Source organism: Haemorhous mexicanus, chromosome 10 (genome assembly GCF_027477595.1).
Source record: "Haemorhous mexicanus isolate bHaeMex1 chromosome 10, bHaeMex1.pri, whole genome shotgun sequence".
In the NCBI taxonomy this organism is placed as follows: domain Eukaryota; kingdom Metazoa; phylum Chordata; class Aves; order Passeriformes; family Fringillidae; genus Haemorhous; species Haemorhous mexicanus.
Genome location: NC_082350.1, coordinates 2,203,903 through 2,215,656, shown reverse-complemented (window position 1 = coordinate 2,215,656; position 11,754 = coordinate 2,203,903). Strand labels below are relative to the sequence as shown.

The following is an 11,754-nucleotide window of genomic DNA, read 5'->3' as shown; positions in this document are numbered from 1 at the left end:
ATGATTGATAAGCAGGTAAAAGGATAGCAAAACTAATCCAGACACTTCCTGGTGATAACATGATTGAACTTTGCCACTGAAACTTGTAGGTGTCTTCAGAGTCAGACTTTAAAAGGAGATTAAAAGTATTCTTTGCCAAGGCAATGTGTGCATTGTAATTACTGGGTTTTATTTCCAGATCCTCTATCACTATTAACCCTGGTGTTCCTTGGGGCATGACAGTTTCAGATGCTTCCTATCCAAAATTGAACTGACTTACTGCACAGCCTGGTCTGAGAGAAGCAATTCCTTCTTGCCTCCCTGGTTGTTTGACTCAGACTAGTGATAATTTTTGGTTTTCTCTCTTCTGTACCTTTCTTGGATCATTAGAGAGGAAGTTTAACAAAACCTGGATTGGTGCAGGGCTGTATGGTGCTGGCAACAGCCCTGATCTAGGCAGCTATTCCAGTGCACTGTCTGAATGGATTATTACAGATTTTATCCCAGGAGCATGCACTGGATGTCCTGGGGAGCCTTTCCAGCTCCTGCTGTGACTGGACTGAGGTGCAGGTGTTTTCTAGGCTGAGCCAGGGAAGGTGTAAATAGCTTGATGTTGTATTGTACATTTTCTAGCAAAAAGAACAACCTGCCAGTCATTAGGTAAATACTAGAAGTCAAATTATCCAACCCACTGACTACATTCTACAGAGTGAATCTGAATTATGGCCAACAGGATGTAGAAACACCAGGCCTTGCTTGCCTTTGTAAAGCAGTCAGCCAGCAGCTGGTAAATTCTAATTACACTGTTCAGATGAGAAGGGAGAAGACAGGGGTGTTATTTCTGCAGAATAATTCTAAAAACTGCTCCTTAAAAGTGTAATAGCTCAGTGCCAGGAAATTCCCCTAGGAAAATGTACTGGTTATGGTTACCACAGCCTGGCAAGAGCTTTTGGTGATAGCTGCCCAACCACAGGCAGTGTTACAAGGTTTTGTTCCTCTAGATTAGAAACTCCTGGGAAAGCAAAAAAATCTGCCTTAGCTTGACAGTAGTTACCACTGTCTTGTCCTCTTTCTTATGGAACTTGAGCAGTTTACCAACTTTTCTTCTCAGATTGCAGTTTTGACTATCTTTGGTCATGTGAGACTTTTTTTTTTGAAAAAATTTAAAACTGTTAGGAACACTTAGAAGCACTTATTCATTCGCTTACCTTCAGGTACTTCAGCTTGCAAAGCAAAGTGTACAGGCAGGCACTTCAAGAATTGTTTTGCCTTTGAACTGTCTTGTATTGACTTTCCAAAGCATGAGCGTGTCCCAAGAGCTCATCACCCCACACAACTGAATAATCCCTAGGAAGCAGTTCTTCCTTCTGCTCCCCGAACTGCCATCAATTATGCAAATCTATCTGGCCAGAATGAAAGTTAGATTTTCATATAATCTTACTGATTCTTCCATATCCCTCTAAACAGCTCCATCATTTTAAACATAACTTCATTTTCACTTGGTTTTATCATCTGCTAGAATTCTATGTAAGCTCAAAAGTCAGAAATTGGGATTTTTTTTTTAATAAAGCTGAGCTAATTACGCAACCTTGCTGTAAGAGAGCTGGTGGAGCATCAGCCCATTGTACTGCCTTAATAAACCTCAGTTTGGCTTTGATCAGTTTCCTGTGTCCTTTAATATCGTATTCACATGCACCAGTCAACATAATTCACTTTCTCTCTTCATCCTTATTTGCTGTTTCACACAGACCAGAATGTGCAGGGTATGAAATCAGTGATTGCTTTGTCTCCTTTTAGACTCAAAAGTGTCCCCAGCTGATTGCCAGGTGCACTGAGTTACCAAGGACAAATCTATAGTTTTGCTAATAAAGAACCTTCATTTAAAAAGGCATCTTGACATTACCTGGGATTAGGGTGGGGAGAGACAATAATGTGCCTTTTATGTGTTCTGAGATCATTTGCAACAAAATTAGAGAAGTTATTGACCAAGCCCCCCAGTGCACTGAAGGTGTGGAGCTGCCTGGGAGTCACTGTGATGCTTATGCAATTTAACATTTAGGTGTAGGTGCTAGGAGGGAGAGAAAAGCAGCTTCCAACCCTTGTCCCTTCAAAGGGCTTAATTGCTCATTAGCAATAACCATGGCAACAGTTGCCATGCCCCATTAATCCATCTCACAAGTGGCCAGCACCAGCTGCTTCAAGTTAAGGCAGGAGAGGACCCTGCAAGAGCCTGTATTCCCCTTGCTGAAAATCCTTCTTTTTGCAACCAAAATCTGCCCAATGTGCACCAAACTGGTGAGCTATCAGTATTTCATAGCACCGAGTTCCCCAAGTTCACCATGCCCTGTTAAAATGAAAACCCATGTCACCATTAAGAAAATTAAGAATATGGTCAAATGCACTAAATACATTTTCTCATCTCCTCCTATTCACCATTTGTCAATGTTTGTATATTTTTGTACAGGGTTCATTACTGTTTATACAATAGAAGAGCCTTTTTTTCCTTTTCTGCTACACTGAACTTGTAAAAACTCAGTGTGAATTAGATAATCTTCATTTCTAGAAGTCTCTAGTACTTAAAACAGAGATGGAATGAAAGCTGCAGCTGCTTAACTGTCCTTAAACTGTGTGTATTGGGAACAGAATGATACAAACTCGAAGTTCTTAAAACAAGATTTATTGGCACTAACATACATGTTACAAATGTCTACGAGACCCTTGGAAAATATGTTCACCACCTCAAAAAAATCACTGTTCACAGAAAAAGTACAGTAATATCAAACTTTGTAGGTCATCACAACTTCAGCATCAAAATACATGCATTTTATCATTTATAAATGAAATTCCACTGACCTCCAGGTAAAGCACTTTAAGAAATGTCCTGGTCTCCACAAGGTTATTTTTTCCTCTCCAGATCGTTCCAGTAAGGTGCAAATGGGTTGTTTTCTGTAGAGGCACAAATCACAGCTCCTTGCTCAGTACAGCTGAGTCTATGAGGTGAGAGATGCTGTTCTCAGCACAGACTTTCAGGCCCTTTCTGAGTGTGTTACTACAGAGCTTAACACCACTGTGTGGCCTGTAAAAGAATGCAACTAGAGATTTGGAGTTTGGGCTTTTAAAAGGGCAACTGAAAACTTATTTCTGAGTGTTCCCATGACAGGAAGTAAAGCTTGAAGAATCACACGGAAAGAGGTAGAAGAAAGGTTTTTATTTTTCACTGCCATTCTATCAGCATTTGAAACAGGTGTGGCATTGCCAAGGATCCTTGTGAGGAGAAAGGGTAACCTCAGTAAATCCTCTTCTTTCTTTGGTGCCAGTCTAGTAATTCAGCAGCCACTCAAGATTTTGTCACTGACCTCAGACAATACAGAACAAGATTTCAGCAGATGTCCTGACTCTGATTCTGTGCCTATTCCAGTTTCAGTGCCAGAGAAGGTGGTCACACACACACACACACACACACACACACACACACACAGTAGAGAGGATGCTCTGATGTCTTCAGCATGATCACATCTGCCTCAGTCCAATGGCAACAAGAAAGAAAGGAAATTTCTTGATGTCAGTGGAAGTTCTTTGAAAAAAGAGAGGTTGCACTTTATTCCACTAGATCTGAATTTGATTCTAATCAGATCAGTGCACAACAGAACAAAAAGGCAAAGCCATAAACCACATACACTCACAAGGGTGTTTCCTGCTCCTTTGTCAGCCTCGGTGGGGCACTGAACACAGCCAGTGACAGGATGTGCTGTGGGGCCACGGGCCTTGGGGATGGAGAAACCTCACTGAGACACAGCCCCAAAGGCAGCCCTGCCTCGGGCAGGACACAGGACCACAACCCCAGCAATCCTTTTCTCCCTCATTTTCTATCATTCAAAGGAAAGGGTTTTCCTCTTCTGAATTGGAACACGGCACAGATTCCACACCAGGCCTGGATTTGGCAAGGGCAGAGGAGGGGTTTTTGCTGTGTTAAACAGAAAACAGAAGCTCACTGTATGCTTGGGCACATGCTGAAGTCCCTTCCAGGCCTGGCCATGCCTCGCTCCTCACTCCAGGCAGGCGAGTGTGAGACACTGCAGAGCTGAACTGATTACACAAACCCCTCCAGAGGCTGCTCTTCTGTGTTAACACTCAAGCACAAGTCATTAAGGAAAATACTAATTAGCTGGCTATGAACTCATTTCCTGCAATGAACATAACAAGTTTATAATAAGAGTTCATATATTGCCACTTAGAGGACTTTTTATGCTGCAAAGCAAACTAAGGGTTGCTCCCAGCAGACAGTGGCTGTTTCATCTCTTTCCTACTTGGAAGGAGAACTCTCACCCAAATGGCAAATGCCTGGCTGCATATATAAGCACTTCCTTTGGAAAGGGGAAGGAAAAAAGAACAGGACTTGTCAAATCAAACTTCAACCTCTACACACTTGGTGCATCCCCCTCAGAATGTATTTTTGCAACAGACAAAGCATGTTTTTAAGTCCTGCTCTTGAGTAGGAGGTGCTAATTTCTAATCTTGCAGTGATGCTGATAAACCTCATAAGATCTTAGTAAAAGACTGAGTAATATCTTACCACGTTTGTGTTTGGGGGAGGGAGGATGTTTCATTTACAAAAATAAGGATGTTTTTCATGACAAGTAGTGAGCTATCTGTAACATTTTATTGTGCAGACCTGTGAGTGTGTCATAGCATTATTGGCATTTTATTGTCTGGGGAAAAAGTAGATGGAATATAGAATGAAGTTAGCTTTTTCCAATGAGAAAAAAAATATTCTAAAATATTCTATAGTTAAGCTTTGGAAACTAATTATTTGACAATTTTTATAGCCGCTAATTCCTTAAATAATATGTAAATAAGTAATGGTTAAACTTTATACCCATAGTCTTTACCATACATTTCTACTTTTTTTCAGAATACTTTTTCCCTTTGGGTTTCATGAGAGGCTGAACTTGCATTATTTAGCAGCTTGCAAGTGGCATGGTAGTCACTCCAAACACTCAATTTTCAGTTCCAGCCAAGACTACTTTCATTAATAAAGAAATTCTAGCAAACTTTCAGATCAAAATTATACATATTAATAGCTAAACTCCTGAAAAAATTATGCATTGTGCATATATGAATTTGTAGGTCCATTATATGCACTATCTCAATCCTTGATCTCACAAAGGAAATAACTGCAGCTGCCATAATTTAGTTTTACTTTAAACAAACCTGCAATCTATCAGGGGTAGAAACTGATTTAATTCTTATAAACTTTTCCTCACAAAAAGCTCAGACCACCACCATGTGTTCACATACATATGACAGGAAGGTAAGGGACTCAACAAAGGGATTTTTTACCCTCACCTTAGACCATTTACAGGTGGACAAGCACAGGTACTGGAGTGGATTGAGAGTAACCAAAATAATTGTGCTGTGCCAAAAATATTCCATTGCTGAGCCCAAACTGCTCTAGGACAAAGTGGACATTCAGCCTGCATCTTTACTGCCCCAGGCACTCTGAAATCCCAATTTGACTGAAGTCCTTGAGCACTGCTGCAGCTGCCAGCAGCTGGGGCTGGAACACCCCAAAAGGTTCTCTCTGCAAGGAGAGCTGCACCATCCTTCCTGCACTGCCCAGGAAAAACACTACCATCTGTCAAAGTTCATTGTAAGTACTTGAATTTAACAGACAAGCACTGCTTAATTTTAATATAAACAGGCTTCTCTTAGGTAGAGCCACTTACAAAAAGGATTTTACTGAATGTTAGCAATATTTCATTGCACCATTTCCCAATTTTTTATATTGTGATTACCACAATATCCTTATTTGCTGTTTCCTCTCTTTCCAACAAAATGAATGAAATTACTGTTACAAGAACTGTTAAACAAATTGAATTAAACTTCCAGTGTTACAATTTAAGGTAGTGTAATAAAAATGCTGTTGTTCAGCCTTTTGTATCCCCTAATTTTGAAGGAAATGGAGGCCCAGAAGCCAGCCCAGGTGTGGCTGAGCAGAGGGGAGGTTTGAGGAGAGCTGGGTGTCGTGGGAGGAGGTTTTGCTTCAGCCAAGGCCACCTGAGCTCTGGCTGAGGGCAACAGTGACAGCGTGGCAGAAGGCAGGGAGTCAGCCCAGAGGGCAGAACAGCCCCAAAATTCTGTGCTCCAAATACACTACACTCCACAACCACAACAGCTTTCTGAGAGGCTTGAAGAATAATGGATAAGCCAGACACTGTGAGAAGGGCTAAAGAATGGAGAAGGGTTTTTTCATAATTGTCTTTGTTGCTCTCCATGATATTTTCTCTTTGAGAACAAGTGCTTTGCCCTTTTAAACTCGTAGTACATGGCTTGGGTTGAATAGAGTGTTACGTGCAAGCCACGAGGCTGTGTTCATGTTTTGAAGAGGTGCAGGGTCTGGTTTTTGCTTTGGAGAGTTAGCAGATGTGATACACTCATGACAGAATGGGGTTACTGCTGGAGTGACTCATTGTTGAATAATCAAGTGTTTACTCCACCAAAACTGCATGTAACCAGACTGCCACAGTTTTCCTGCTTTATTCTAAGATGTAGCTCTTAAATGTCAGTGCACCAGGAAGGAAGGTAAACTCCTTGGGTGGCTCAGATCTCTTTTTATGCATGTGTTTAAAGGCAGAGAGTCTTAGGGCTCTCAATGGAGAATAAAAACTACTGAGCACATCAATTGAGACACACATTAATCAGCTGAGGAAGGGAAATTAACTGGAGGGGAAAACAAAATCCTTTCCTGAAGTATTTCTGAAGTAGACCAGATGGAGGAAGGACAACTGGTGTGAGGTTCTGGTTTGGTTGTTTCACACATCCCAATCTAGTATCCCTCCTGACAATAATGTAACAGTTTGAGAAATCTTCAGCCAATAATTTCTTTTTTTTCAAACTACTCTCTTCAGCCTTTTGATTTTTCTTTTAAAGAAGCTAATTTGAGGGTGCTTGTGCTTTCTCTGGCTCAAATGTATCTTGGCTAGCAACAGGAACCTAAATCAGATGAGGAAGAACTGGCTGGAAGAGCATCTCAGTCTTCTGACGAGACAGAGGGCCCAAAGGTTATGATCTGTTACAGGTCTAAAGTTCAGGTCAGGATGCAAATCCAGATCAAGGAGACTTTGAGGCCTTTCTCTAATACTCACTGTGTACTTTGGGAGGGAGCCCAGTGCCTTACATGGCTGCTGGTTCAGCCCCTTCCCTGTTTAAAGGGCAGGAGGAGCAGGGCTGGCAGGTAAATCCTGGACCCAGTGCTCCCTACGTTATTTGTGAAGGTCTCCCACCAACATGCAATCAAGGTGCTCTCTTCAAAAAAATAACAGATCATGCATATTCCCTCTGTGGGGATAATCTCCCACGGAATAGAGAAAATACACTCTGTGAAAGCATGGAAGTGCTGAGATGGAGCTTCTGAAAGTTCCTCAAGTTTGAGTCTCCCATGGTCGATGCCCTTCTGGGAAACAGACATCACCATCTTGCAGGTATGCACTAATACCAACGTCAAGTCAAGAACTTGGTCTTGAGAGCTAAAATCCATTGTATTCAGACAAGAAGTAGTGCAGCTGCTCATAAAATAAAGTTAGGAGAAGCCTTGTGACGGGAGCAGTGACAGAAACAGCAGAGTTTTAAAAGATCTTGCTACTCAAACAAAAGCAGATTGAGGCTGTTCTAATGAATTCCTTGCACAGTCAATAATGTCCTGATCTTCCATCACTGTTTAAGTCTCTTTTTGCAGATCACTATATAAAAAGAAAAAAAGCCAAATATTTTACTTGCCTGAATTGTTCCTGGGGTAACATCATGCAGGTTCCAACTGAATGAAAGGGCCAGCTTTAGAAGTCCAACTGACTACATTTCTAAATCACCCCTGTTCTTACAGACCCTAGGTTACATTCAGAATCTTTATCAGATTCTCCCATCCTCCTTCTAGTAGTATTGGATTAGGTTGACTCTGTTGGGTTGACTCTGCTGTTATGTAATGCTGTCAAGTGAAAATCAGGTCAAGCACCTCATTAGGGCTTCCACACTGTTTTCCTGCCAAGTTCTGTGCAACACTGGCTTTGGGCTTAAAGCCACACCTGTGTTTTGGGTTTAAAGCCACATCTGTGTCACTGCAAGATGAGCTAAATTTGAAAGTGTAACAGCCAAGCAGGACCTCAGTAGCCTGTCAGTAGTGGGTGCAAGCAACACTTGTTCAAGCTCAGAAGCTGATGTAGGACCATTGACAAGATCACTGGGAAGCCAAGCAGCAGCCATGGTACAGGCACTGACAGCTGTTAACCCCTTCCTTTCAGCTGTGCTGTGTGGGAAGGGCATCTCCTACTATACAGCCTCTGTCATGTACAGCTGTGCTCCAGACAGCAGAGGAGGAGCTTCTGGAAAAGATGAAATATGCAGGTCTCAAACAGGGTCTGATTCTGGATAAAGCTACCAAAAGCATTGCTTCCAGCCAGAGGAGGCCTCAGTTTGGTCCCCAAGGTGGCAGTCAGAAAGCCACGGCCCTGCAGCCCCATGGGGGTGTGCCAGGGGTCACTAAAGGAAGCCCTTTTGTGACCCTTTGTTTCACCAGCCCAGGGGAACAGCCCAGGCAGTGCCAGTGGCACAGAGCAGGAGCTGCAATTCCAATTGGTGGTGACTGAACAAGAATGACTTAACCATTTCATGGGAAATTCACAGGCAGGCAGTTGTAACTGCACAGACATTTCAGACATGGAGTGGAAGGCAATCAATCCTGGCTCCACCACAAATGAGAGCTCCAGCTGTGCTTCTATAGATTGTGCTCTGCACCAGCCTGCAGGGATGGGAGACATGCTGTTGCACAACCTATGACCCTGAACAGTCCTCCATTACCATGTTCTCCTTGCTGAAGGTTTAACCCTCTGCAGGGGCAGCTGAGCTCTGTTCATAGGGCAAGACACATTTGTTCATGCTCCCTGGGCAGAATTAGAAAGGTTACATGGCTTATCTCACCAATTACACCAACCACCACAGCACAAGCAGTAGCAAACACTGAGCATTCAAGAGCCAATGACTTTGAAAAGTTAAACACATTAATTAACCATACTTCATCACCACACAGGAGGAAATAGTCAGGAGGAGACATTCTACAACTCACTAGAAGGTAAGTTTCTAAACTCTTCCTTGCAAATTCTCACTCATATTTAGCCGTCATCCTGATTTTGAGAAAGAGAAGGTCCACATTCCACAAAGAGCAGTTTCTATTCTCCACTCTCACCTAAAGATTTGATTTTGACTATTAACTTGCTTGAACTACATTAGCTGGGAGAATGTGAGCTTTGCATCCTTGTAGCACTTCCACTGCAGTTTCATGTGGGAGCTTTGTGTGTTGGCAGCTAGAGGAATCAAACTCTTAATGTGTATTTGCACTCCTATCAGCTGAGTATCAGTTCAGCCTCCCAGAGGAGAAGGAACATCTGTATTAAGGCTCAGTATCAGCATTTCACCTTCCTGATTGCACCACCTCCAGCAAAGCTGTCCCCATCTCAGGAGTGTTCAGCAGAGAAGCCCAGTGAGGACACCACGCTCAGCATGGCTGTGGGTGCAGGGTCTCACTCTCAGCAGATAATTCTTTCAGATCACACATCCAGTTACCTTAGCAGTTAAAAAAGGCTCCTGAAGTTGGATGGCTCATTCCTCTCCCAGAGAAAGCTCATTTATACACAGTTGTGTCACCTCACAGAGTCAGGTCTTTCATCCCTGCTGTGTTTTTGTCCAGCCCAGGAGGATTTCTGAATTGTTTGTGGTCTCACCCAGTGAAGGACTGACTGATCAGGGCATACCAGGGAGTCCAGTATCACATTAGTAACTTTGAATATCCAGCTTCATTAAGACTGGGGCCACTTTTGACTTAATGATATGAAGTAATACATGACTATAAAGTGATAAATATTTAGGGAAAAATGCAACTGGAACATTTCAATTGATCATTACTTACTCTCTCTGCAAAATTCTACTTCAGCACAATTTATATATAGATTCACAGCAACAAACTGGTCAGGCTCTCAATTTTTTTTTATTCTAAAACCATGTCAAGTGAAACACTCCTCAGTGGGAATATTTACACTACTATTATCACTGTTTCTATTCCCTAATTAAATTGCAGAGAAAAAAACCCAACCCATCATTTTTTTTTAATTCTATGAATTCTTTTTAGAAGAGTTATCCTAAAAAGACCCTTTTCTGAATTTCCTGGCTCACAATTTGATGGATTCATTTTTAGTTTGGTTGAGGATGATTAAACTATTCACTGTTTTAAAAAGAAAAGCAAGGAATTCACCAAAGCATAAAGAATTTTCTCTCAAGCCACAATATATAATTTCTTTTAATTACATCAAATGTTAGTTTTAATTAATTGAGTATAATAGGTATGTCAGCTGAGAACTTTACAAAGATGACACTATGGTCTATGAACTATCCACATGCACAAATTAAAACATATCTTTTTAAAGCCTATTAACACCCCTACTTTGAACAGTGTTTCTGTTCCTTCCTCTTCTCCAGGAAAGCTTTGCTAGGCACCCTTCCCTTCTTCAGCCTCTCCCCACTGCTCCCCCCTGCCTTCTTCCTGATTTTTGAACCATCCTGGCCGTGGGGACCATTTCTGCAAACTGCTGCAGAGGCAGCTTCCTCCCCAGAGCTGGGCAGCCCCAGACATCACCAGCTCTGTTCCTGGGCTCCAGGTCAGGGCCTGATTATTGGGGATTGGCATCCAAGAGATGTCCCATGGAACCTGGCAAACGGGGCCTTGAGTCTTCAGCAAGAGACTGTACCTGAGTCATTTGTGATGCTGGCATCACCACTTCTGCATTTCACTTGGTTTTTTTCAGGACTGTGCTAGCTAATGCTTTTTGGCTGTCTCACAGGTTTTTTCCTTTCTGGCTTTCATATTGAGGCCATCTTAGTTGTTCAGAACACCAAGAGGTGTTGTCCATGAGGAAAAAGATTAAATCCATAAAAGATGATAAACCAGTCTTTATTTATTTTCTGCAGACAATGTTTTTAGACTTGGATTCTACATCTAACCTCAAAGAAATCTGTGTTTGGTTGGCTAAACTGAAATATGGTATCTTACATGAATACTTAGAGGTACCACTCTCTTCAATGGGAGTAACAGATACATCTGACAATGGATTTTGCCATCCAACTTTAGGAGCTCAGATTGAAAATTTTGGTCCTAGTGTTTGCTGCAACCTTAGATTTGGGTCCAATCCACCTGGCAGTGTCCCTTTAAATAGGAGCTTCCCCACAGGTGCATTCTCTGATTCTGAGATGGTTTAGGATGCTTTTCATATACTACAGTTTCTGAAGGTCAGTGCGTACACATCTTAAGACACAGTGATTAGACAGTGTATGGAACTACTTGGCAGTATTTAGCTGGTACAGTTTCTTGTGGAAACAACAGAATTCCAAAATACACCACACTGAATGCTTATGGGTTATTACAAGCAAAAATCCCAAGACAGCGGGAATTAAAAAGCGGAGTTCAACAAAGGAACACTGATATCGTCGGTTGATATGAACAAAGGTGTGCCAAGTCTTCCTTCTCTGCTTTTTCAAGTGGAGAAATAAACTGGGAAATGAAGCAGAAGGAAAGAAAGATTAAAAAAAAAGACAAAACCCAGGAGTTATTACAGAGTCACAGTTGTGCTTTGTCTCACAGCAGTGTGTGGTGTCAGAGGACTGCAAACATCCTCAGCACACCCCAGCTGAGGAGCGTGGTGTGTGGCACACAGTATTCCTCCCCAGCAGACACAG

At 42.1% G+C, this 11,754-nt stretch overlaps 1 protein-coding gene across 2 annotated transcripts in view; it reads right to left on the bottom strand.

Annotated features, from left to right (window-relative positions):
- Positions 1 to 2,642: 2,642 nt before the first annotated feature.
- The window catches only part of LOC132331499 (vesicle-associated membrane protein 2-like), a 57,430-nt gene continuing 48,318 nt past the window's right edge, over positions 2,643 to 11,754 (bottom strand). For both annotated transcript variants that reach the window (XM_059854917.1, XM_059854918.1), the window contains one exon: positions 2,643 to 11,569. In XM_059854917.1, the coding sequence (XP_059710900.1) occupies positions 11,553 to 11,569 (17 nt within the window). In that variant the 3' untranslated portion in view covers positions 2,643 to 11,552. The remainder of the gene's footprint in view (positions 11,570 to 11,754) is intronic.